The sequence below is a fragment of the Eublepharis macularius genome, chromosome 4 (genome assembly GCF_028583425.1).
Source record: "Eublepharis macularius isolate TG4126 chromosome 4, MPM_Emac_v1.0, whole genome shotgun sequence".
In the NCBI taxonomy this organism is placed as follows: domain Eukaryota; kingdom Metazoa; phylum Chordata; class Lepidosauria; order Squamata; family Eublepharidae; genus Eublepharis; species Eublepharis macularius.
This window is the reverse complement of record NC_072793.1, coordinates 104,232,895-104,260,401: the sequence shown is the minus strand read 5'-3', so window position 1 is coordinate 104,260,401 and position 27,507 is coordinate 104,232,895. Positions and strand designations below refer to the sequence as shown.

General features: G+C 39.9%; 1 protein-coding gene across 2 annotated transcripts in view; it reads left to right on the top strand.

Annotated features, from left to right (window-relative positions):
- The window catches only part of ITIH4 (inter-alpha-trypsin inhibitor heavy chain 4), a 46,388-nt gene extending 20,863 nt beyond the window's left edge, over positions 1–25,525 (top strand). Inside the window, exons 14-21 of one of the 2 annotated variants that reach the window (XM_054975962.1) lie at positions 10,369–10,395; positions 10,494–10,589; positions 17,694–17,783; positions 20,888–21,007; positions 22,962–23,133; positions 23,261–23,415; positions 24,221–24,320; positions 25,199–25,525. In XM_054975962.1, coding sequence (XP_054831937.1) covers positions 10,369–10,395; positions 10,494–10,589; positions 17,694–17,783; positions 20,888–21,007; positions 22,962–23,133; positions 23,261–23,415; positions 24,221–24,320; positions 25,199–25,274 — 836 coding nt within the window. In that variant the 3' untranslated portion in view covers positions 25,275–25,525. The remainder of the gene's footprint in view (positions 1–10,368; positions 10,396–10,493; positions 10,590–17,693; positions 17,784–20,887; positions 21,008–22,961; positions 23,134–23,260; positions 23,416–24,220; positions 24,321–25,198) is intronic. The other variant, XM_054975963.1, reaches the window with a different exon arrangement.
- Positions 25,526–27,507: the final 1,982 nt, after the last annotated feature.

The following is a 27,507-nucleotide window of genomic DNA, read 5'->3' as shown; positions in this document are numbered from 1 at the left end:
CACTTTACCTTTCATAGCTACTGGTCTGTGTCATTTGGAACCTCCATGACACGTAACAGTTGCATAATTAGTACACTATCTGATAATCATTACATGAGGGAAGAACCATGGCTGAATGGTCAAGTTTAAAGAATAAGGTAGTAAATGATGAGAAGGAACGTTGTCTAAGACTTTGGGGGATTACAGCCAGCCACAGCAGAAGATACTGACCTTGATAGACCAGCAGTCTACCTCAGTGCAAGGCAAATTCATGTTATGTGCTTACTTTTGGGATAGGCCCTTAAAACTTTTGAAAGATTGGTATGTCCTCCCAATTAATTACAAGTTGATGAAAGTATATGACTCAGTTAGTAATAACATGTGGTCACATGCCTTCCCCTACCCTTGTTTTGAATATTTTTGATGAAATAGTGTGCATAGTAGTTAGGGGGTTTAATTTCAGACTGGGAGGCTGAATTTCAACTCCCACAAAGTTTACTGAGGGCCAAATTGGAGGCTACCACAATCCTGAATCTGCCTCAGGGATATGGCACCATTTCTGGGCCTTTTTTCACTTTTAAAAATGCATTGGGGGCTCAATCTTGCTGGAGACGGCAGCATTGGAGGATGAAGAACTCTTGTCTTAACCCGCGCCCCAATCATTTGTAACAGCTAAAATAGCTGAAAAAAAGCCAAGGCATGTTACTCAACATTTTTAATAGGAGCCCCTCATCCCTCCATGCCAAAGTCGCCAGCAGGATCAGGCCCCAATGACATTTACAAAAGTTTTTAAAAACAGGATCTAGAAAGGTTCCAAGTCCCTCTGTCAGACTTGAGAATGTGGCATCGTCTTTTTTGGGCTGGAGGCAATATCTTTCTGTGTGATTATCTCAAAGGAGTGCTAAGAAAATAAAAAGGGAGGAGGGAACCATGACCACTGTCCTGAACTCCTTAGAGGAAAGGCTGGACAACAGTGTAACAAAATGTTTGTTATAAATAATACAACCTTTAGGAAAAATTGATGTTTAAAAAATTGATGTTTAAAAAAGTCTATCAAGCAAGATGATCAATCAGCAAACTGTGCAGAAGCACTATAATGGTCTACGGCATTAGAAAAGTCTTCTTCCATTTGTCCTTTCATTAATGAGGTTAATTTGTCCATTTCCACGTTTTCCATTATCTTCGTTATTAACTCCTCTTGCAGAGGTATTGTTTGACGTTTCCAATAAAATGCTAATAAAATTCTGGCCACTGTTACTACATGTACTGTGAGGTATTTCTGTTCTTTGTTCAGTACATCTGGCATACAATTTAACAAAAATGTCTCCAGTTTGAAGGGAATTGAAACCTGTAAGATAGTTTGTAAAAATGTGTGTACCATTGTCAAAAATCTATGCACCTCTTTACAAGTCCACCACATATGATAAAATGTCCCTGTATGTTTCCCACATTTCCAGCAATTGTTTGACATGTTTTTATACATTTTAGCAAGCCTATCCGGTGTTAGATACCATCTATAAAACATCTTTTCTTTAAAAAAAATAATTTTTATTGGGTGAGTTAACATACAAATTAATTAATATACATTCTATTACCCCACCTATTCCTGTTTCCCTCACCCACTCCCTCCCCCCTTTTTTTGTTAGACTTCCAACAGCTTTCCAACCCATTATCTAATTATATCTATTTTTCTAACCAATACATTGTCTAAGAAAGAATATTATTTTTATTAACTTACTTTAACTTTCCAAATGTTATTTCCAACGGTAAAGACAATCTACCTCCCCCTTTAATAGTTGTCCAATGACCACACTTTCCCCCTTACGTCCCATTTCTTTTCCAAATAACTTTTAAATTTCTCCCAGTCCATAACCAATTCTTCTGAGTCTTGTGCTCTTATTTTCCTGGTCAGTTTGTCCATCGCTGCCATGTACAGCAATTTCATCTATAAAACATCTTATATAAGAGCCAAAACACACGAGAAGAAATACCTAGATTCAGCACGTGTTCTCTTACCTCAAGGTTTGCCGGGATCTGTAGGCGTCCTGGAAGCTTAAAGTTTAGCATTTACAGAGCAGCAGGAAGGGGAAGGGAAATACAGGTGCCTGTATTTCCCTTCCTGCTGCTCTGTAAATGCTAAACTTTAAGCTTCCAGGACACCTACAGATCCTGGCAAACCTTGAGGTAAGAGAACACGTGCTGATTCTAGATATTTCTTCTCGTGTGTTTTGGCTCTAAGTTCTTTTTAAATGCAACAGACTTAGTTATTTTAACATTCACTTTCCATATCTTATTCCATTATACTGGATCAATAGTATATCCTAAATTCTGTGACCGTAGAGGCCATTGTCACACGGGCCCTTATTTCGTCAGCTTTGCACTAGAAATCATTCCTTCTGTTATCGTTATTAGAACGGATTCTCCCATCTTTTGACGACTGCTTGCGATTCCAGTCAGTCACATTAAAAGGGGAAAGTGCAATTCGACGGTCAGTCAAACTGCCTCTGGAAACGGGGCCCTAAATATCCCGCCCCCTTTTTAAATTTTTTTCCCCGCATATTTGCATTATATCACTCCTCTGTTATAATGTTGTGCTGGGCCAACCCAAAAGCCAACCGTGATAGGTAGCAGAGGTTTCCCACCCATGGCAGAATAGCGCTATAGCATTATAGCGCTATAAGGCTGATGTTTTTTTTAAAAAATTACTTTGAGGCTTAATTGTGGGTTGCACTGGGGCTTGTGGGAGTGTAGGGCAGGAGAATCAGTGTTAGGTGAGACAGATGATCAGGAAGAGTGAGCGTTTTGGTGTTGCAAAGCATTCATAGTCGATCTAGGGCATTCACATGGAAGTGGATAAAGACGACAAAGAGTCACAAAGCGTGAATTGGGGAGAATGGCGAAATCGCAAGAGAGTCAGAATAAGGTGAGAATCCAGCGGGAGATGGCGCTAGTTTGACGCTAAATTTATGGCCGTGTGACGACGGCCAGAGTCTTACATTTTTCCACCCCCTCATCCGTCTTCATTTGCATCAAAAATAAATACATTTTCTTAATCAGTTTTTCATCAGAATCACATAATTTTTCAAAATCCTTTTGTTCTAGGTAAAAGCCTCCCATTTTTATCTTTGTTATATCTAGATTCAATCTGAACCCTTGACCACCAGTCTAGATTAATACCTTGTCTCTGCAATTCCTCTTTTGTTTTTAATACTCCTTTATCATCTAAGAGATCTTTATATCTAATAATCTTATCTGGAGAAAATACATTTGGCTGAGAGAACGCTTCTAATGGTGAAACCCATTGTGGGATCTTGGAATATATTGATGGTACAATTCCTTCCCATTTTGTTATAAGAGATTTCCTTATCCAATGATTTTTGAAATATTTATGTCCGGTTGTTTTTCCATACCATACAAATGCATGCCATCCTAACTGTAAATTATGACCTTCCAAAGCTAGTAGTCTTTGATTTTCTAAAAGAATCCACTCCCTCATCCAGATTTGGCAATGCACTTTATGATAAATTTTCCAATCAGATAAGGCAAAGCCAGCATCCTCTTTCAAGCCTTGAAGCGTTTTCAGTTTAATTCTTGGTTTTTTCCCTTGCCAAATAAATTTAGATATTGCTTTATTTAATTCTTCAAAAATGCTTTATTAATACAGGTGGGGATGATTTGGTATAAAAATACTATACATGGTAATATATTCATTTTGATAGTTGCAATCCTTCCCATCAGCGAAAGTTGAAGTCCTCTCCACCTCTCTAATTTTTTCTTGAAGCAGTTTCATTAATGAACTGCATTTTGAAGTTAAATACACCACTAAATATTTTACTTTCTTTTCTAACTGGAATCCTGTCAATCTAATTAGTTCCACTTTTTGAAATGTAGTCATATTTTTGGTTATCACTTTTGTTTTCTGATAATTAATCTTCATTCTTGCCATCAAACCATATTCCTTTATATGTTGCATTAGTTGCTCTATTGAGCCCAGTTGTTTCTCTAATATAAATAGTAGGTCATCTGCAAATGCTTGCAGTTTGTATTTATGTCCTTTGACGGATGTTCCTTTTATTACAGGGTCTTTTCCTACAGTTCTTTCCAATATTTCCTGCATCAATATAAATATTAATGGTGAGAGAGGACAGCCTTGTCCTGTCCCTTTTTCTATCGATATTGCTTCTGTCAGATCATCATTAATAATTATTTTTGCCTTCTGTTTCTTATATATAGCTTCAATAGCTTTTATAAATCCCATTCCAAACTCCATTTCTTTCATTTGTTCAATAAAAAATTGCCAATTAACATTATCAAAAGCTTTTTCAGCATCCAAAAACACCATCACCATTTGTTTTTTAGGATGAACTTCATAATATTCCAGTAAATTTAAAGCAATTCTAATATTGTTTCTCAATTATCTTTTGGGGATAAAACCTGTCTGGTCTGGATGTATTATATCAAGTAACACTTTTTTCAGTCTTGCGGCTAGTATTGTAGCAAATATTTTATAATCACAATTGAGCAGAGAGATAGGTCTGTGGTTCTTAACTTCCTTCATGTCTGTTCCTTCTTTATGTATTAATGAAATCGTTGCCTCCATCCATGATTCAGGCAAAGATGTTTCTTCTAGTGCAATGGTAATCATATTTTTATAAGGTAAAATAATAACATCTTCTAGTGCTTTATAGTACTCTGCTGGAAGTCCATCTGGTCCAGGAGTTTTCCCATTGTTTTGTTTCTGTATTGCCTCCACCATTTCCATCACTGTGAATGGATCATTCAGCCTTTTCCTTTTTTCCTCTAGTAACAGGTAACTCTTGTTTTTGTAAATACTGTTTTTGGATTTCTACTGAAATTTCATCTTTACTGTATAGTTGTTTATAGAAGACTTCCACCACTTTCTTTATTTCTTCCTTTCGTGTCTTTTCTCTCTTTGTATTGTCATACAAGGAGTAGATAAGTCTCCTTTCTTTTTCCGTTTTATAGGCTAACCATCTCCCTGATTTATTTGCATGTTCAAAGAAGTTTTGTTTAGCAAATTTAGTATTTTGTGCAATTTCTTCCATCAATAGTAAATTTACTTGATTTTGTAGGATCTTAATATTGCCTTTTAAGCTTACATTCGAGGGGTCTTTTTAAAAATCTTTTTCTTTCTTTTCCAAGTTTTCCATTATCCCTTTATATCGTCGTTGCTTCTCCCCTCTTCGCTTTGCTGCATACCTTATTGCCAGCCCTCTGAAGTATGCTTTACTTGCATCCCAAACCATATTGATGTGAGTTTCAGGGTTTATGTTTTGCTGGAAATAGTGTTTCATTTCTTTTTTTAAAAAAATTTTTAATATCTAACATAAAAAACTACAAAGGACTACAGAGATATAGGGGAAAAAAGGGGGGACTGGGGAAAAGGGAAGAGCAACATATAAACAAAAACACTACTCTACATGTCTTGTATTCCCTTCATGCTGCAATTTTTCTTTAAAGTTAACTTTCTAATATGCTATCAGATTGGTAGATCTTATACAATACAGACTATATTCAGGATCAGGTCTTCTCCCCCCCCCCCCCCCGCGTCTCGGTCTGAGTTCTCTCTGCGCAGCTACAATAGCTGCGCTCGTTCTCTCCTCCCCCCCCACTTTCCCCTTCAGACTTTGAACTTTCTTCTTGCTGAAACTCCTGATGGTTGAACAAAAAGTCTGTCAGCTGTACTTCCGATGTAATCTTGTAGGTTTGATCCTTATATCTGAACCAAACGCCTTCCGGAAACAACCATTTGTATTTTACATCACGTTTCCTCAGGAAAGCCGCAAGTCCTTTGTACTTAAATCTTCTTTTACGAGCCAGAAATGGAACATCCTTCAATATTTTAACCTTGTTGCCCAAATAGTCCAAGTCCACATTATACGAATTATATAAGATGGTGTCCCGAGTCTTCTTAGATGAAAAGTCAATAATAATCTCGCAAGGCAGCTGATGCTTCATTACATACTTTGAAGATGTCCGACGGACTTCCAAAATATCGTTTTACCTCTTCTTTAGTTGCCTTTGCGAATGCCGCCAAAAGTCCCGACACCGAATCTTTTAAATTTTCACTTTGCTCCTCTTTTACATTTTGAAGACACAGTACCGTTTGGGCACGGTCCACTTGCAATCCTATTATTTGATTCTCCAAGAGCTTCACTTCTTTACTTGTTGCTTTCATGAGTACTACGTTTTCGCGTGCAGCCTGCTTTGCTCCCGACGCTGTTTCTTTAATGGTTTTCACTTCGCTTTCCACTGAATCAACCTTTTGCCCCATTTCGTTTATCCTCGCTACAAAAGGCTGCACAGCTTCAAAGACTGCTCGTCTGACCATCTCTTCCAAAGTTTCCCCCTTCCCCTGTAACATCGCCATCACCGATTTACTCATTGCAGGGCTCTGCTTTCTCGTCGCCATCTTAGGGGGGGGGGGCGCAAGCTAAGTTCCAAAACTCCGTGAAGGGGAAGAAATCTGCACCTTCTTAGCTTCAACTCCCACCAATCCTTCGCATACGCTTAGAAATCAGAAGGGATTCGCTTACTTACAGGCTTTCACCTTAAATCTGCTTATTGCCGTTCTCCATGGCCCGGCTGCACGCGATGTGCTGCGCAAGTCTGCCGGCCTCCGTTGGAGCAAATGGGCAATTTACCCCCTGCATTGCTTTCAGGGGGTTCTTCCCACCGCGCTCCGGACCCTGTCTCCCTCACTGGGAGTCCTGGTGGTTAACCCTCGCGAGTCAACCGCCCGGTCAGGCTGCTCGGACGTTTCCTCCCGGACCTGCGTCCGACATGGCCGGAGCGTCCGACATGGCCGGGAAAACGAAACCAAATCAGTGTTTCATTTCTTTCTTGACATCTTGCAGAAATTTTTTATCCTTCAGTAGTTGTGTATTCAGTCTCCATCTAAATTTCTTTGGTACGTCCACTATTTTCAGTAATAGGGGATTGTGGTCCGCATATGTTCTGGGAAGTATATCAACATCTCTAACTTCTTGCACTAGGCTTGTTGAGATCCATTACATATCTATTCTAGACCAAGACTTATGACAGTCTGAATAAAACGTATAATCTCTTCCTGTTGGGTTTCTTAATCTCCACACGTCAATCAATTTATATTCTTCTGCCAATCTAAAAAAGGATCTTGGGAGAAGGCCTTTTGAATTTTTACATTTCTTTGTTGTCTTCCTATCCAAGTCTTGGTCAAATACCGCATTAAAATTTCCTATTAAGCATATGTCCATATAGTCAAATCTTGCCAAGACTTCATTTAGATTCTGATAAAAAATTTCCTGGTGGTCATTTGGTGCATATATCATTACCAGTAGCATCTGCTTCTCTCCAATAAAAATCTCGACCAGTAGCAGTCTACCATCTTCAGCTGAGTATATCAAATTTCGTTTCAGTTCTTTTGACATGTAAGCTACTATGCCTCTTTTCTTAATCGTATCTGCAGTAGAAAAGGTATCACCAAGCTTTTTACATGTGAAATAATGCTGGTCTTTCTTTCTTATATGAGTTTCTTGCAGGCAGGTAATGTCTGGATTCAGGTTTTTTAATTGTTTAAAAGTTTTCTTTCTCTTTTCTGGTGAGTTTAATCCATTAATGTTGATTGAAAAGATTTTTATAGGTTTCCCCTCCATTATATTCTTTCTTTGTTACTATCTTCTTTATTTCTTCTTGTCACTCTCTGTGATTTCGGTTTGTAATGACGTTTTTGCCTTTGGAGATCCCTCCTCTTCCTCCGATGCTGTTGAGTAGTCTTGTGTCGAAGTTTCTCTGTCTTTCTCTGCTCCTTTTCTGGCCTTTGATCTCATTTTCCTATTGTCTTCTTGCTTATGTTTCTTCCCATATCTTTCCATAAAGTTCTCCATCTTGTGAATCGAGTCAATTTTAAATCTCTGTCCTTCAAACTGAAAAGTAATTTCTTCAGGAGTTAACCATCAAAAGGCAATTGAGTCTTCATTTAATTTAGTTGTTAGAGGTATATACTCCTTCCGTTTTTGTCGTATTTTCCATTGAACTTCCTTCAGGACTCTTAGCTCCTTGTCTCAAATCTTGAGTGGTTTATCATGCAGTGTTCTCAAAATGTGATCTCCAGTTGTACGTCTTGTGAATTTAATATGGACTTCTCTTGGCACATTATTCTTTTTGCATACAATGAACTCTGTATATTAAATTGATTTCTCTGGCAATTTCCTCTGGTTCCTCTTCCAAAAATTCAGCCAGAGCCTCAGTCAATTCCGTCCTCTATGTTCTGTTATATTCTGGCATCTTAACATGAATGCAGCTCTTTCCATTTCTAATCCCATCAAGGATTTCCAAGTGGTGTCTTGTTGAGAGGCTACTTCTTCTACTCTCTGCATGGCTGTCTCACTCTTTATATCCACTGTCTTAATTTGCTCAGCCATATCCTGGGTTATACATTTACTTTCAACCAGTTGTATCTGGAAATAATTCATTTTCCCTTTAAGCTCCACCACTTCTGTATTTAAATTCTTCATTTGTTTTACCACCTGAGTTAATGTACGATTAATTTTCTCCATTCCTGTCTGGAACATAGCTTGTAAGTTTTTCTGCAATTATGTATCTATTTCACTGGCCATTAACGTGGTTGATTTAGACTGTGCTGGAGAGAGGGGAGCTGAAGATGAAGAACCTAATTTTTTCCCTTGCTTACTCATTATCCTTAAGTAGCAACACTTTATATAGTCAAACAATTATTTTTAATCAGCCTATCGTCAATTAACTTAAGCTGTTAATTCTTATTTCCTCACTCTTTCAGTTATTAATATTGGATGTTCACTATTCAATGCCCCTTCCATTACTTCTTATCCCTATTGCTAACAAAAGCATGAATCACCCCCATCCATAGCAATTTTAAACATAGAACAGAAAAAATTTAATATCTCTACCAATTTAAAAATTGTCCAGAAGGTGGCAGTGTAGGATCACAAAAAGGAAAGTCTTCACAGTATTTCTCACGCGACAAAATACCATCCTAGATCCCTCTTAATCCAAAACCAAAACATTTAGTCACAGATCTTCTCACAATCTTCTTTTATTCCAACAAAATTAAAAGGAACAAAAAATAGGATTTCTCCCAGTGTATACAAATATAGTAACAGCTCAAATGCTTAATGTTCCAACCAGTTTAACACGTCCCATAGAAAAAAGCTCTGCAGATCCTCAATCTCCAAGAAGTAAAATTTAAGTGAAGAACAAAGAGAAGAAAGAACAAAAAGCTGTACCCACTTCCAAGACTTCTGGGTAGATAACTCTATATTTCCTCTGTTTCAAGATAAAAATTAATCCACAGGGGAAAAGCAAAAAGTGTCTCTATACAGTTGAAAGCTGCTCAAAAAAAGGGGGGGGGTCACCACTCCCTCCTCTTCCCCTTTTTTAACTCCTTTCGAATAACAGTGATGTAAACCCTCTATCTTTGGCAGTTCTTGGCAATTAAACTCACAGTTCAGATGTAGCTGTAGATCACGTCTCAAGCAGCAGAAAGATTAAAATTCTCACTACGCAATTCCGGAGTTCCCAGCTTGTCGGCCATTAAGCCTCTGCCTCCGTCCTGCCACTAGCTTATACTTTTGAATATGCCTCTGTCAGCTGCTACTGACAAAAGTGACCTCAAAGGATTAATCCCCAGCTGACAAGCACTCTCCAGGTGCCTGTTTGAGATGTAAAAATCTCCCCAATGGGGCAGCCCAGTTCACCTCTGGAGAGGCTTCTCCGAGGCTCAACTGATCTCGCTGCTACGAAACCGGAAGTCAATATTTCTGAGATATCTCATGGGACAGAACTGCTATAGGCTGGATGGACTCTTTGTTGGACATCACGCTGTTGTAATAATTCCTGAAGCTTTTCCTATCCAGGCAGAGAAGTCCATGGCATGAATGATAACAGAACAATGATATCCAATGACATCTGTATCTCACTACAGCCCAAGACTTTCTGTAATTACTCACACTTCATTGGGCAGAGGTTTAAACAAACATTTCAACCAAGAGTTTCAATAAAGAGAAACTCACCATTTTCCCCAGTTAACTTTTGCCTAGAACACTACTTTGATGGACATGTTGCCAGAGTGCCTTTTCAGCATTCAACTGGTTTAAGATTAATGAAAGCTTTATTTGTGGAACTAACAAACCAGAAAAGAAAGAGGGTAAATTTAGCAGGCTTGTTAGCTTGAGATAGTGTGTAAGTGGAAAGTTTTAGAAGAAAAGCCCAAGAATAGCATTCTGCAAATAGCAAGGCGAAAAGGTCCTTAACAAAGAAGGTGCTGCCCCTGCAGGATCTTGCTTCTTCTTTGTATATTAGACATTGCTATATTCCATCATGATATTCTTTCTGTTGTTATTCTTTGTCTAGATAATGAGAATTTCAGGAACGGTGGAGGTATGTAATCAGCTTCAGCAATGTACTATTACAGCTACTTATTTTTCAGCATTTCATTAAAGTTTAACCATTAGTCTAACAATGAGAGTCTCTTACAGTTTTACTGTCTCACCCTGGGATTTTCGCACTTAAGAAGGGTTATCTCATGGAAGGCTACGTTTCCAGATCAAATATTAATCCCGATTCTGACATAGGTATTATTATTTTTATCTTATAAATGGATTACAGTACCATGTATGCATTATTTATTCATTTTTCTATAAGTATTTGTTTTTTGCTCCAATATGTGTTCATCATGGCAAATCAATAAAAAGTTAAGAATAATACAATCAATGAAAAAGGAACAAGAGTAATTAATAGCAGCAACATTTGAAGACAGCTTTTAACACTGCGGCACAGTTGCAATTGCACTGTACATTGGGAGAAAAACACCTAAATAACCAAAAGAAGTTGATCCTGGGTGGGAAGAAAAATCAACCACCCAAGGTTCTAACAATCAGGACTGACTTTGCCTGGTGCCTAAAAAATGATAAGGATAATGTCAAAAGAATATTTTTCAGGAGGGAGTTCGATAATTAGGGTACAACTACAGAAAAGACCCTCTCTGGGCTGCTTCTACATGAACATTTTGTTATACTTTGCATCCCAAAGAACAGGGTGTTTTTCTTTTTTTCGTTTCTGAACAACATTGTGCAATTGTGCATTTTCCAATGTGAGGGTTTTCCTCTGTCTCACAATGATTGTACCCAAATATACCCAAATAAACTCAAAATCGGCTTGAGAATTGTGTTGGTGGGAAAGGGCAGATTTTCAGACCTACCCACCCACCCACATCTGTGCCATTTTCCTTCCCTATCCCCTTATGGCTGCCATTGCCCTGAAATGCTACAAGTGGAGTTTCTGCAGCTTTATATAACTGGTAGTTGCTACTATTTTCTAAAAAGTCAGCAAAAAGCCCACCAGAAGGGAAAGGGTGGTGGCAGTGTGAGATGTGTGAGTAGATAGGTAGGGAAACACAGAAAATCCCCCCATGTGGACAGTCCATTGCCCCTGTGAATGCCTCCACCTCTATGGAAGCAGCCACTGAGATACCCAATACATAATTAATGATTCTGTCATCTGGGAACTGTTATTCCAAACTCCTCTTCTGTTCTTTGGGAAATCTTCTTTTATTTGTGTTGCATTTGGTAATAAGTACTGAGACCCAATTTGGTATAATGGTTAAGAGTGGCACGACTCTAATCTGGAGCCATTTCCCATGGTCTAAAAATATCACGATACTCATGGAAGGCTGCCGGCTTCCTCGTGCGATTTTTGATGCCATCCATTTACAAAACACCATGGAGTACAAAACAGATGGCATAAAAAATCATGGGAGGAAGCCGGCTGCCTTCCATTAATATCGCACTATTTTTAGACTGTGGGGAAGGGCCCTGGTTTGATTTCCCACTCCTCCACTTGAAGCCAGCTGGGTTAGTCACAGCTTCTCAGAGCTCTCTCAGCCCCACCCACCTCATACAGTGATAGCTGTGAGGATAATAATAACACACTTTGTAAACAGCTCTGAGTGGGTGTTAAGTTGTCCTAAAGGGCTGTATATAAATCGAATGTTGTTGCTGTTGTTGTTGTTATTATTTGAGAATTTTTGTATTTGAAAAACATTCTGTAAATAAACTAACTAGCTGCATACCAGAAACTGAAGCTACTAGTGGGGGATCTGCAAGGAATCGCCAGTGGCATCTCATTTACTACCACCATCCCATTTTTTCCTCTTTCCCTCCTCCTGGCAACCTCCCTATCCCCACCTTTCCTGTTTCCTTCTCTCTTTCCCACCTATCAACCAACTTAACTTTTATCTGCACTCATCTTTGGCTATTCTGAAGAAGTGACTCACGAAAGCTCATACCCTACCACAAATTTTGTTAGTCTTATAGGTGCTACTGGACTCTTGCTCTTTCCTGCTGCTACAAACAGACTAACAAGGCTACCCATCTTGATCTATGCTCGGGGGGGGGGGTTGAGGGGGAAAGCTCGGGAACACCGTTCAGGCAGCTCTAAAATCTGCCCGCATGATTCCTTCCTCCTTCAGCCCTGCAGGCTCTGCAGAAGAGGTTTAGCTGCTTTGAGTTCATTCTGCTTTTTTTTCATTTGTGAGTGAGAGAGAGAGAGTGCAGGCAGAGCTGCTGTTGCCGGCTCTCCTGAGGAGGCTTGGCTGCTTTGAGTTCATTCTGCTTTTTTCCCATTCCTGAGTGAGTGAGTGACTGAGTGAGAGAAAGGGAGAGAGAGAGAGAGCTGGGTCCCAGCAGGGCTCTGCAGAGGAGGGTAAGCTGCTTTGAGTTCATTCTGCTTTTTTTTCGTGAGAGAGAGAGAGAGAGAGAGAGAGAGAGAGAGAGAGAGAGAGAGAGAGCAAGCAGAGCTGCTGGGGCCGGCTCTCCAGAGGAGGCTTGGCGGTTTTGAGTTCATTCTGCTTTTTCCCCATTCCATTGTGAGTGAGTGAGAGAGAGAGAGAGAGCTGGGGCCCAGCAGGGCTCTGCAGAGGAGGGTAAGCTGCTTTGAGTTCATTTTGCTTTTTTTTCATTCGTGTGTGTGAGAGAGAGAGAGAGTGCAAGCAGAGCTGCTGGGGCTAGCTCTCCGGAGGAGGCTTAGCTGCTTTGAGTGCATTCTGCTTTTTTCCATTCCTCTGTGTGTGTGTGTGTGTGTGTGTGTGTGAGAGAGAGAGAGAGAGAGAGAGAGAGAGAGAGAGAGAGAGAGAGAGAGTGCACGCAGAGCTGCTGGGGCCGGCTCTCCAGAGGAGGTTAAGCTGCTTTGAGTTCATCCTGCTTTCATTTCATTCAGGGGTTTCTGTGTATGTGTGTGCTGCTTTAAGTTCATTCTGTTTTATTTTCATTGGGGGAGTGGGTGGGTGGGGCTGTGTGTGTGTGTGCTGCTTTGAGTTCATTCTGCTTTCTTTTCAGGGGTGGGGCTGTGTGTGTGTTCTGATTTGAGTTCATTCTGCTTTCTTTTCATGGGGCTGTGGGGGCTGTGTGTGTGCGTATATGTTGCTTTGAGTTCATGCTGCTTTCTTTTCATGGGGATGGGTGGGGCTGTGCATGTGTGTGTGTTGCTTTCATTCTTTTGCTGACTGAAGTTGACATTGTTATGGTTCCCACAGCTTTTGAATGCAGATTGGTTCTGTGTTAGTTAAATATATCAGTTATGGTTATTTGTATTAGTTAAAATATGTTATGATTATTCCAGTTTTATGCTAGGAATGAATAGTTATGTCCAAGTCACAGAAGGCATTCATCAATATATTCATCAGCATATAGGTGTTCTTATGTCTTAATAGTTGTGACTCAAATGGTTCTCCTCACCCTCAGCTGATTAACATCACTGAAATTGCAGTGGACATATGGGTGTTAAGGAAGTTTTTATGAATATTGTTTGTGTGGGACATTGGGATATTTATGAGCATTTCACAATGTCACAACAGCTTAGCCATTGGTAAGGTAGAGTTGGCAGGCAACAAAAAAAAGCCATTTTAAACTAAGTATAACTCTAATGCAGCAAAGGTTGAGTATCTAATTATGAATTGCTCCAGTAAAGCAAAGCCCTCCCTGATAATTTGAAAATTCAATATTCATTATATTAGGAATTTCAGACTGTGGAATTTTGAGAATGAATTTTGGAAAAAAATTCTACGCTGGCAGAAGGAATCTGTTAGAATTTAGATTTGTGAGATGGGTTTTGGATTTTTAGAGGCCCCCTGTTTCTTGCATATTTTAAAATATGATTCCAAAGAAATTAAATGTTTGGGAAAGGGAATGGAAGATTTCACTTTTTGTAGAGGATACAGAAAGGGGAAAAAAACCTTTCTCATAATAGTGTAATTTTCCAAGCTTACTAACATTTATCTCATCGTAATGCATTGTGCTGGGTTCCAGGAAGTGGTGTCACTTCCAGGAATTACATCATCACGCATCACAGAGTTGTACCACCTCTTTTCCCAGAAAAAAACCCCTGTCTATATTGATATTTATTTACCTCATTTATATCCTGCCTTTCTCCCCACTGGGGATGCAAAGTATCTTACATCATTCTCCCCTTCTTCATTCTTTCTTTGCAACAATTGTGGGAAGCAGGTTAGACTGAGAATGTGTGATTGGCTCAAGTGAGTTTCCATGCCAGTGGGAATTTGAACCACATCTTTTCTGTGATGGGTGCACTAGAAGCAGCTAGTCCTGGGTGAGTTGTGCAAGTTGTGGGGGAGCACTTTGCCCCATAGGTGCTGCCAGGCCTGCCCCCTCTGTCATGGCACAGCAGAATATGATACTCCCAGTGACTTGCAAATTTAGGGTCAGAGGACCCCCAGGATGAACTCATAACACTGGCAGAGGAATTCAGCACTTTGGCAGCAGAGACAGCAAGGAGTCTCCAGCCTGCCCATCTCACAAGAAGAATTTCAAGCCTTCCAAGAATACAGCTGCTTACTCTTGCCCCCATCTCCTTCATCATCAACAGTCTTCCTACTAGAATCAGGGCACAAAGATTAATCTTTTAGATTTAGATAATTAGCATCATTATTTTTGTAAGAATTAAAAAGTATTTACGCGGAAACTCTGATAAATAAACCAATGCTTTTGCAGAGTTAAAGTCTTAATAGCTCCTTATATCACAGAATCACAGAATTGGAAGGGGCCACACAGACCTTCTAGTCAAACCCCCTGCCCAATGCAGGATAAGCCTAAGGCATCCCTGATAAGTATTCATCCAGCCTCTTCTTGAAAACTGCCAGTTAAGGGGAGTGCCTAAGCACTCATTTCAAAAAGGATAATTGACTTACCCGAGGTTGCAAGCAAAAAGGGTCTTGTATTTATTAACCTTTTTTCTTATAAACCTGCCAAATGGATAAATGCTAACTCAAAAAGAATAACAACCCACTTGATAGCAATCTGTATCAAAGTTTATTGCAGTACCATAATTATCCTATTCTTCAAAGAAGACAGGATGGGAACATTCACTTCTTTAAGAACTCAGGGCATTTCATACTTCGTACACCTTAGTATTAACACTTCAGGTGTTACAATAGAGAGACTTCAAACCCCAAAAATCTAGATCCACAGAACACTGGCAACATAAAGGTATAATTGCACATCAATCAGAGTTCCCTTATTTTCCTGCTGCATACAAAAATACCAGTACACCCACTCTTAGCCTGCATTAACTCAAGGTTAATCGGGCCAACTTATTTAGAGAGGAGGCTCCAAAGTCCTTGGGAAGGATGTCCCTCTGATTTAATCAGCCTGAGGTGGGCTCTAGGGAGGAGTGGGTCTGTATTCCATTGCTTTTTTACAATTCACCACCTTGTCCTTGGCATGGCTCATGGCTGCTTAACAAGTCAATGCTGTTAGCTTAACATTAGCAGGACATAGATTCCATTAACTAGCTCTAAGACTATGTTAGAACCAAAGTGGAGGCCCAAAAACACCCCACCCCACCCTTTAAGGCAAGGATCTGGGGGCTACAACTTTGAGGTGTTATCCAAATTGGTCTCTCATGTTTATCACCCGCCCCAAGAGACATCCCTCTGAGTATATCCAGAGTACAGATCAGTATGACTAGGGCACAGGGGAAGGACCTGGTGAATAAAGACAAGTAGACAGTATTTTACTGAAACAACTGGAACAGTTTATTTACAAAGCAGTGGGGAATTATAATAGCAATTATAATTATATACGTGTCTGAAGAAGAGAGCTCTGACTTTTGAAAACTTAAGCCCTGAAAATCTTGTGGGTGTCTAAGGTGCCACGGGACACAAATCCTGATAGTGAGCTAGCTGTTCTAAAATCTGCATCCTGCTAAAGTTAAGCCAACAGCATTGACTTGTTAAGCAGCTTCAAGCCATGGGAAAGACAAGGTGGTGAGTTGTAAAACAGCAATGGAATGCAGACCCTCTCCTCCCTAGAGCCCACCTCAGGCTGATTAAAGTGGAGGGTCATTGTTCCCAAGGACTTTGAAGCCTCCTCCCTGAATAATTTGGCCCTAATGAACAACCAGGGTTTTCAAGATAACAAGCAATGGACTGCCCCATCTAGTTCCTCCCCTTATCTTAGTGACTGTACAGGAAGATTTCTGCCCTCTCTTTAATCTTATTATTAACTCAGCCTTAGGTGTTTCTCCAAACCTCCTCCAGGAAGCATTTTTAATTTTATGCAAACCAGGAAAATTCCCTTTTTTGATATCAACTCCCTCTCCACTTTATTCTCTAAGGTTTTCTGATAGCCTTAATGCAGGGCAGGATCTAGCAGGTGATCAGCCTTATCATAATTCCATCACTCTCCTGGAGACAGCCATCCATCCCTCCTAGCTTTTTGTTCACTTATTGCCCCACCTTATGACCAGCACATTCCAGATCATGAACATCTGTACCCATGAATCCCCAATACTTTGCAGCAGTTTTTTCAGGTACTGCCGCTGTGTGGCACAGGTTCCTTGGAGACATGAGCTGGTCTCTCTCTCCACTTCCCACTCTTCTGCTCTCCACATCAGGGCCCTATAGGGTTTCAACGCTATACAGTACAGGTCGTCTACTTCCCCCCTCCCCCCTTTTGTTTTCCCTTATATACAGGTAGCTGTTAGGGAAAGGTTTTTGATTTGCTGCTTTGCAATCACTCGCTCGCTTTTCTTGTAACAGCTGTTTAATTTGGCTTATGCGATCTCAATAAAAACTCTTCATTTTAAGAGCACTTATTCCCCCTCATTATTCTGAGTTTTGGGATGGATCTAGACCTTGGTATACATGGGTTAAAGAACTCAAAATATTGTTTTAAATTCCCTGCAATACACATGTTTGTTCTGGGCCAGCAAGGGGACACCTTTACTTGTCACACGGCATCCACATGTATTGCATTGTGGGTATCAAAGGCCATAACAGCCCTGGAAAAGTCCCTACACCTGCCTCCTATCTTTTTCTGACAGAAACAAAGGCTGGTGCTATTGTGCTTGACTAACAACAGGCAACCTGCAGGTGGTGGCTGGAGGCCTCGGGGAATTACAACTGGTCTCCAGACTACAGAGATCAGTTCCCCTGGAGAAAATGGCTGCTTTGGAGGGTGGACTCTATGGCATTACTCCCCTCTGAGCTGCCCCTCCTCCTCAAACCCTGCCTTCTCCAGACTCCACCCCCAAAATCTCCAGGAATGTCCCAACCTGGAACTGGCAACCTTACCACTGTGGCATTATTTTCTTGAAGTTACAGGTGCTGCTTCTACTTTTTGAGATTTTTAAACCCTGCCTCGTGTTTTTGTTTGTTTGTTTAGACTTCAGATTTTCAGGAGTGCTTGATATTAACTCCAAACATTCCCGCATAGGAGCACCAGTCAGAAGACTTCGTTTATTTAAATCATCAGGTATTCTTAACATTCTTATCTTAAATAGAGATTACAGGATCATGTAGACATGCATAATAATCACCTTATCTGGAAAATACTATTTCAAACCTTTCTGCAGTTCTTTGGAAAATATTTTCCTATGTTTGGATTTGTTAATCAATAGATTTTAAATGTGCTGCTTTTTCTGTTAACAAAATTGTGACTGGCAGGAAAGTTCCTCATACTGATATAGTGAGGGGCTGATTCGGTCCCAACAAAATGTTTCTTTAATATCTCTGGTACAGTTCCTAATGCAGCTTTGTTCCTTATTACTAGCATTGTTATGGGGAGGGGAATTTGTTTTTCTAAAGTTCACTTTTTTAGGTCTAGCCATTGATTCCTATTATGTTTTATCTTTTAAAAGAGGAATTATTCTTTCATTCCTGTTTGATTTCTCTTTGCAGAGAAATTAATACAATGTTTTGTAAATTCATCCCTTACCGTTGTTTAATGTTACTAACCACAGGGTGGTGGTCTAGTAGGAGAAGAGGGTTTGAGAACACATTGTCTTGCCTCTGAGTATCAACTGAGTGAAATTCTGAATTTTTTCTTGGCAATTTCCGGCCTTCTTTTCCTACAACTTCTCTTTGATCAAAATGGAAATGATCTTTTTAAGGAACAAAATTCCTTTAAAAAGGAAAAGAACTGGATTGCTGATTTCTGGGAGTAACTGGGTAAAGAGGAAAAGAGAATTTTTCTTAACAACACTGCTTATTACATTAATGAGAAGAGGGTACCTTAAAAACAGCACCCACTAGATGGGAAAGTACTTAAACTAAATATGCCCTCTCAATGTGGTTTGGATGAGTGTTATCCAGGTAGCTACCCCTCCCTCCTATCACATTGAGTTGCTAAGCAATCTAGGCTGGAAGAAAAACATCACTGAAGTCATGAGTCACCCACGTTATTGAGCCTGTGGGCACTTCAGGCCAATCTGAAAAGGGGCTGCCATGGGATTCAGGATTACAGATGTAAAATGTCAAAGGGATCTGCGGTGGGGGTAGGAGAATTTCAATTAAAAAAAACAGGTATTTGAGGGAAATTGAAATATATGCGGTATTAAGTTTTCTGTTAACTGTAAACTTATTTTGCTGCTTTAACAACATAATTGATAATAAAAAATTAATTGATAAATGAATGAGAAAGCAAGAGAAAACAACAGACTGCTGCATCTTATCTTACAATGCAATCCTAATAAGATTTACTCCAGTCTAAGCCCATTGAAGTCAGGAGTAGAGATGGGCACAAACAGGAAAAAAACCAAACATGATGTTCGTTGTTCGTTGCCATCCACGAACAGGGACTCACGAACAACCATGAACATGGCCCTGTTCACGAACATGTTTGTGGTTGGCTGTTTGTGGGGGCCAGCAGGCTCTCCTCCAGCCTTCATCCAAGTCAAGATCCCTACTGCACCACTCCCAGAAACCTGACCTGAGCAGGCACCAGGAAAGGTACCAATAATAAATAATAGCTTGGCCCCAGAGCCTGGCAGCAGCCCTGGAACTTGTAGGGGTAGATCCCTATCCCACTACACACAAAGAAAATTCAAGCTCCAATGCACTCTCTCAATCAAAATGCCAACAGCAACTCTCTCCCTCTCCACTGTCTGCAAAGACTAGCCAGAGCTGGGAGCCCCCCGCCTCGGTTTTGCTCCCTTGTTGTAACAAATTTGGAGCTCCACACTTGAAAGGAAGACCTGCCTATCCAGCTAAATTGGGCTTAGATTGGGGTTTCCAGGGCAACAGCAGGAGTTCAGATAGAGTTCGGAGAATCCCTGCCTAAATAGCCAAGGGAATTGATTGCAGGTGCCAGACTGTCTGGCTTGATGAACAGCAATGAACAGCAATGAACGAGGCTTGCAACAACCACCTGTTCATTTAGAATGGGGCCTCACGAACAGCTTATTCGTGGACAGCAGATTGGGTGTTCATGGCCTCTTTTTGTTCGTATTGCTGTTCGTGCCCATCTCTAGTCAGGACATCTCATTAATTCCAAAAGAAAAAATGTTTCATAGGAGTTTTTCAATGTTCCCACACATTTCCCAGTTTTTCCTGTGGAAATTTTTTTTCTCTCTGAAAAAATTGAAAAAGGTCATTAGACTTTGTCATACTACACATTTTGACATCTTGAGTGAATTAAAACTTTCCTTAAAATCATTTCATTTATTACAGTATATATAAATATATTAGTTTTTTTCAGCACTTCCCCCAGCATCCCATCAGAAAAATTGAAAAAATCCATGCTATACATTTGGAGTTAATAAAACCTTGTTTTAAAAACCATTTCATTCATTTAAAAAGTCATTTCATAGACTTTTTTCAATGTTCCTTAAAGTTTCCCCAATTTTCTATTGGAAAATTTGAAATCAACATTCTCTGGGGAAAAAATGGGCAGGGGAATCCTCAAATTTTCTGGTTTGTTTTTGGGCCTTCACATCTCTAGGCAGGACAAATCACAAAATGGAAGCCAGAAGGGAGCAATTTAAAAAGTTATGTGGGTTCAAGCCAAGTATTTTGCTATGATTGGGGCAGCTATTTCCAAACCCAAAGATGATGTCTCCTGGGGTTCTGAAGTACTTACTGCTCTAAAGAGGTTGAGGAAAGTAAGAATCAGTTTTTTGGTTAGGGGAAGAGATGTTTTCAGGAAGAATGGGCACCAGAAATCACATTGATAGGCATCATAGCCTCAAATCGGAGAACATTGCTTAAAGCAATGGAATGTTACAAGGAAAGTGGGGAGGATGAGTTTAGCTCCCCTACCTTTATGCTCCATTTCGGTTAAAAAATAGACTCTCCAACACTGTACATTTTATATTTGGGTGGGAGGATGTGATTTGACCCTCATTTTTGTGCTTATTTTATTCACTAGAAAAACTCATTTCTTACTCTAATTTGTATGCACCTTGTTCTGTTAGTACAATACTTTTTATCATTTGACACAGTAGGCATACAAATGCAGCTTAATTCTTTATTAATTGTATCAGCTACAAACATTAACACAAGCTAACTGACACTCTAGAGGTGCAGAGGAATAGCTTCTGGTCATGATTAAAAAAAATTCTTCCTGTTATTTTCCCCCAGAAAGACAATATCCACATTTCATCTTGCAATTGCCTGGTGAAAACAGCATCATTTGTTTAAATATTACTGCACATTCACCAACACCTTCTCTTCAGTACTTACTATCGGATCCAAATAAAGGTATGCCTTATTCTGTAAACAGATGTTGACCTTCTATGTCACGTTTTTCTGCTTTTCCCTTCTGACATTTTGTGGGTTCAATGACTGAAAGCCCTCTGGAAACATTTTATATATGACATCATCCCCCACATGCTTCAGCAACTTTTAGCAGGGAGTTAAAAGCAGCTGAGTACCACTGGGCTGAAAAAAAAAATGAAATTCTACTCTCAAGTCATAGTTAACTTATGGTGACTCCTGGTGGGCTTTTCATGGCAAGAGACTAACAGAAGTGGTTTGCCATTACCTGCCTCTGCAACACTGATCTTCGTTGGAGGTCTCCTATCCAATTACTGACCAAGGTCAACACTGCTTAGCTTCTGAGATTTGATGAGATCAGGCTCTCCTGGACTATCCAGGTCAGGCCACCACTGGGCTTCTAAGCTAGAACTCACTGTTGTTTGTTTGTTTGTTTGTTTGTTTATACCTTGCTCTTCTTCCCAATGGGGACTCAAAGCTGTTCTTCCTGCTGCCTTTTTCTCACAATGACTACCTTGTGAGGTAGGTTTGGTTGAAAAAATCTGACTGTCCCAAGGTCACCCAAGCAAGCTTCCATAGTAGAAGCAGGGATTTGAATCTAGGTGTCTCATGATTAGAGACTGTAAACTAAATATGAGCAGTCAGTGTGATGCAGTGGCAAAAAAGGCAAACTCAGTCTTGGGTTGTATCAAACGGCCATTGCATCGAAATCATAAGAGGTCATAGTCCCTCTCTATACTGCCTTGGTCAGGCCGCACCTGGAGTACTGTGTGCAGTTCTGGAGGCCTCACTTCAAAAAGGATGTGGACAAAATCAAGAGGGTGCAGAAGAGAGCAATGAGGATGATCAGGTGTCTGGAGACTGAGCCGTACGAGGAAAGGCTGAGGGCCTTGGGAGTGTTTAGTTTGGAGAAGAAGAGAGTGAGGGAGAACATGATTTCTCTGTTTAAATATTTGAAAGGCTGTCATTTGGAGGAGGGCAAGGAGCTGTTCCAGTTGACAGCAGAGGATAGGACCCAAAGCAATGGGCTTAAATTACATGCAGAAAGGTACCTGCTGGATATTAGGAAAAACTTTTTCACAGAGTAGTTCAAAGGTGGAATCAGCTGCCTAGGGAGGTGGTGGTGAGCTCCCCTTCACTGGCAGTTTTCAAGAAGAGACTGGATGAATAATTGCCAGAGATGCTTTAGGCTCATCCTGCATTGGGCAGGGGGTTGGACAGGTGTGTATGGCCCCTTCCAACTCTGTGAGTCTGTGAAGAGGTCTGTGCAAAACCCAAATGTGACTTAGGGCAGCTCTAGGAATTGCCGGGAACTCTATGGTAACAAACGGTAGCTCTGGGAATTGCTGAAAACTCTATGATTTTACCAGAGAGTTTCTGCTGAGTCCTAAAGCTATCATAAATAACTTCTACAAGTGATGTGATATAGCCAGCATCGCTGTTTTTAATTTTTTAAAAAAATTCTATGGGTCAGAGCAGTCTGGCAAAAAAAGCTGTCAGCAGGAGGCCTGGGAGCCCTTGTGATGGACAACATTTCTTCATTTATGTTTGTTTTTATAATACAAAACTACTATTAAGATTGAATATATTATGTTAGTAATTTAAGCAGTGTGAAATTGTCTTCTTTTATAGAAACAACTGATGAGCAGTATCTGTAACATCCATACCAATTTTTAATAAAGTATCAAAAATTCACACATCTTCCTATAAGATAATTCTTGATTTTAACATTTTAATAGCCCACACTGTATCCAAGGGCTGTTCTTTGAGGTTTTTTACTGTTAAAAATCAGCAAAATTAAAATTTTAAAAATTGGTAGTCATTAGTTATTCTTGTTATAATTAGGTTTCTGTAATATTTTATATCTGTATTATATCTGGCAAATACTTTATGATATGCTTCTTATTTCTAATCCTATTGTTCTATGACTCATATATAGGGATCCAAGTGACTGGCCAACTAGGAGAAAAGAAACAATTTGTGCACTTTGAAATAGCCTATCAGAAGGCTGATGTGAGGATTAATGTATCAAAGGATCATATTGTGCTGTATGATAACAGGAATGCAACCATGCTCCCATGGACAACAACTATATCTTTCACAGTTCAGGGGTAAGCATGTTTTCTGTGTTTTGTTTCAAGATAGTAAGTAGCCTTGAGTTTGTCCCTAAATCATAGCTTTTTGGATAGGGCTCAGATATATTAAATGAAATATAAAATATTATTGTTATTTGTATAGGTTGAACATTATTATTGAAGAAGAAAAGAGTGTTTCAATATCAGGAGCAGACAATATCACAATAAAAATATCCTATGTGAAGTTTCCTGAACGTTTCCTTGGATTATACTTCATAGGCAGTGAAAATTTTTCAGACCAAGTCACTGGACTTCTTGGTACGTATTATCTATAGTTAGTCATCATCATCTCCCATTCCAACAATCATGTGCTGCTATATTGGTGTAGGAAGAGCATATGTATGGTCGTGGTTTAGTGAAGTAATTTGGAAATAGGATACTGTTCTCAGAATTAGAGACAAATGGCTGCTCAGGCTGTCTTTCAAGTATCTGTGCACAACATGCAGGATGTCCTTACAATAGGCCCTCAGAGTGAAACTCTGAAGCAATAATCTGAGGAGGCATCTGGGAGCAATATAAAAATGTACATTGTGATTTGACATGTGAATAACAATCCAGTACCTCTTATTAATTGAGATCTAAGAGTAGTTCAAACTGTAGATTTCTTTTACTGTGTCTTATCAGGCTGCAAGAGCCATAATGTATTTCTACGCACACACAGATCCCATAAAGTGCCAATAAAAATGAATTAATACTTATCTTGACTTTCATCTTTATTTGCATACAACTGTATCCTAAAATCCAGCAACTATATTTTGATATTGGAGTTAGTTTCAGATGGGTAGCTATGTTGGTCTGCAGTAGAACAGCAAGACTCAAATCCAGTGACACCGTAAAGACCAACAAAATTAACAGGGGACATGCTTTTGACAGTCAAAGTTATCTAAAGAAGGGAGCTTTGACTCTTGAAAGCTTATAGCCTGAAAATTGCATTGGTCTCTAAGGTATCACTGGACTCGAATCTTGTTGTTGGAGGTGTCACTGGACTCTAAGGTGTCACTGGACTTGAATCTTGTTGTTGGAGTTTACCTTTGAGACATAAAATTATTTTTCTTTAACCTAGGTCAGTTTTACTTTAATTCATATTTTGAAAATCCTACTTATGGAACACCCAGCACCTGGAGACCAATTGTTGTCCAAGGACGAAACTATGACACCACCAGGTAAAGCACACAACGGAGAATGTTATAGTCTTTGGAGAATTCTCCAGTCTGTAACACACAAAAATTCTAGCTTTGTCTTTCCTCTGGGCTAAAAATGCTCAGACAATTCTAGCTTTCCTGGTATCATGTGGGAAATAATTGACAAATTGTTGATTCTTACACACACATATCAGCACATAGGGCTGTCAACCTCCAGATAGGGTCTGAAATTAGAAAGGAATTTCGGGCTACAGAAATCAGTTTCCTTGGAGGCAATGGCAGCATCAAAGGGTGGACTTTGTGGTATTTTATCTCCACTGAGTTCCCTCCTCTTCAGAAATTCTGCCCTCCACAGTCACCAACCTTAAATCTCCAGGTTTTCCCAAGCCAAAGTTGGCAGCCCCATCTGCATACCTGATAGATGCTGGGTTGGCCAGCCTCTACCCCATCACTGTAAGTTTTGTGTTGCTCATATGAGTGTTTGGTGAAGAGAGAAAGAGGGGAAGGAAGAGGAGGAGACAGAAGAAGGAAAGAAGGAAGAAAGTGATCAGAGGGAGGGTAAAAGACTTTTTACCTTCTTGCCCTTCCTTTCTCTTCTCTTTGACCACATTGAGCTTAGGATAATGAATGAACAAATGATGTGTGCGGCAACCTGGTGACAGAAGGATTTGCCACATTAACTTAATTGTTAGCAAAAGCTCTGCACATTCCAAAATAATGGGTGCCAACTTGAGTTTTCTATATATTGAGAAAGGACCAACCTTATTTATGTGGTACTTCATATGTACTGCAATCACAGAACTGGCATTCTTGTAGACAGCTTTAATGGTATTAAAGGACTGGTACAGGAAGAATTTTGCTTTTAGGTTTAATATCCTTTTTTGTCTCATTTTTTTTAGGCAACGCAAGAAAGATTACAGGGTAGAGTCATCCAAAGATACTGTTTCCTGCTGGGCTCTGGATATAAGCCCTTGAATCGTGAAGAATTCAGAGCACAATATTTAAAGCTTAATTAGATGGATTAATTTAAAAACACAGGGGAACAAAAGCGATACAACCACAATATATTATGGTTGTTGTTTTTTTTACAATAGTTGTGTTTATGATATTTATTAATTTTAAATAGGTGATAATTATTTTTAAATATCCTGAAAGCCTTCTCATGTGATTCTATTGTTGTGCAGAACATAAAAATGTCTTAATATATAAATAGAAATATACCCTTATTCATCTATCCTTTATTCATTTGACTGCTCAGATTGCCATCATTTGCTATCCTTTTCTATTCTTATATATATATATATATATATATATATATATATATATATATATATATATATATATATATATAAATTTGGGGAGAACATTCCTTTCATGATGTCGACACACAATAAGAAGGGATTCTAAGAAATCCCACCCCAAAGGGGTAAAAAAGGGTCAAATGTGTTTTCCCAAAGGGATACAGCTTCCCTGTGTGGCTGGCAGGTTGCTGACTGCTTGCACCCCCACCCACTGCCACCTCAGCCACTTTTCCCTGATTGGGCCAGCCTTTCAAGGTAATTTGCATATGTTGGCTGATGGGGGCTCACAACATTCCCCCCCTCCCCGAGACAGTTGGAACACAGAGGTCATTTGAATATGTGGCCTAATTGGTCCTTACCCCCCACATTCTAAACAGTATGCAGTTCTGTTGGAAGTCATTGAATGTTTTCTGAGGTAAAATGCACCTTCCCCTAAAAGTTCACTAGGGTTGCCAGCCTTCCTGTGGGACCTGGCTTTCCTGTGTGGCTGGCAGGCTCCTGCCTGCTTGCACCCCCCTGTCTCTGATTGGCCGGCTGTGAAACTCTGTGTTCTGAGGTAAAACACAGGTAATGGAAACTGCAGATAGTTGAAGAAAGATGGTACAAGACTCCTGAATATAAACCAAAAAATGTTACATACCCATAAGTATTATAACTGGATTTAAAGTACTTAAATACTTTAGTGAAGCATGGGTATCAAGCTAGTGTGATATAAAAGCAGAATCATCTCAATCCTCTATAGTAGGTGTGCACTCAGTGAAAATTTTCATTGTAATTTTGGATTTAGGGGAAAATTTTTTACCATGATTGCTGATTTTTAGGCATGACATTACCAGTTGGAGATTCAAATCCTGATGGGGTTGGTGGGTTCCAGAGTTTCAGGATCATTATGTTCAAATGTGAATGAATTTGAGGGCCTGGGGCAATTGTTTATAAAGATAATGGCACCAAATTTGCACATAACATAATCCTATGTCTAATCTGAAGACTCCCTAAATTTCAAGCAGATTGAACAAAGGAGTTCAATTTTACAGACTCACAAAGTAGATACCTCTTGGCACAGGTGCAGTTCTCTCTATTGATTCCTCTTGGCAGGAATGGTGGTCAAGTGGCAGCCTAGCAGAAGAGCGCTGGCCAGCCACTGGCAGTTAAATAAAACCTAACTGCATTCATTTCATTTTCCTACTCTTACAGTGACTATTTTTTTAACCTTACTGCTGTGTTTGCCTTCCTTCCTTGTTGTGGTCATTTGTTTCATTTCACAAAGCAGTGAAGGCTTCCTTTGCAGAAAACCTCCCCATCTCATAACAACAACAACATTTGATTTATATACTGCCCTTCAGGATGACTTAACACCCACTCAGAACAGTTTACAAAGTATATCATTATTATACCCACAACAACAAACACCCTGTGAGGTGGGTGGGCCTAAGAGGGAGCTCCTAGAAGCTGTGACTGTCCCAAGGTCACCTAGCTGGTTTCAAGTGGAGGAGTGGGGAATCAAACCTGGTTCTCCAGATTAGAGTCCCGCGCTCTTAACCACTACACCAAACTGGTTCATCCCACAGCTCTACCATTATTTCTACAGGGGACTTGGGTGAGGTACTAGAGTGGCTGTTTTTCAACCAAGTGACCCCAAACTTGCAGGGAAGCTAGGGCTCTCTTTAGTAAAGACTCCACAAATTTCAGGGATATTGGACTAAAGGGGCCAATTCTATGAGCTCCTGAACCACCTCCAGCCATCCTACTTGCAGAGGAAAAAAGGCTTGACTCCCACAGAGGGAGAAAATGAGAATGAGCGAGCCAGAACAGCAGCTCTGACTGGCCCTGTGCCTGGTTTGTGCCAGCCAGGAACCCCCTTCCTCAGGCCACTGCCTAGGAAATGAGTAGAATCAAAGAAAAGCCAG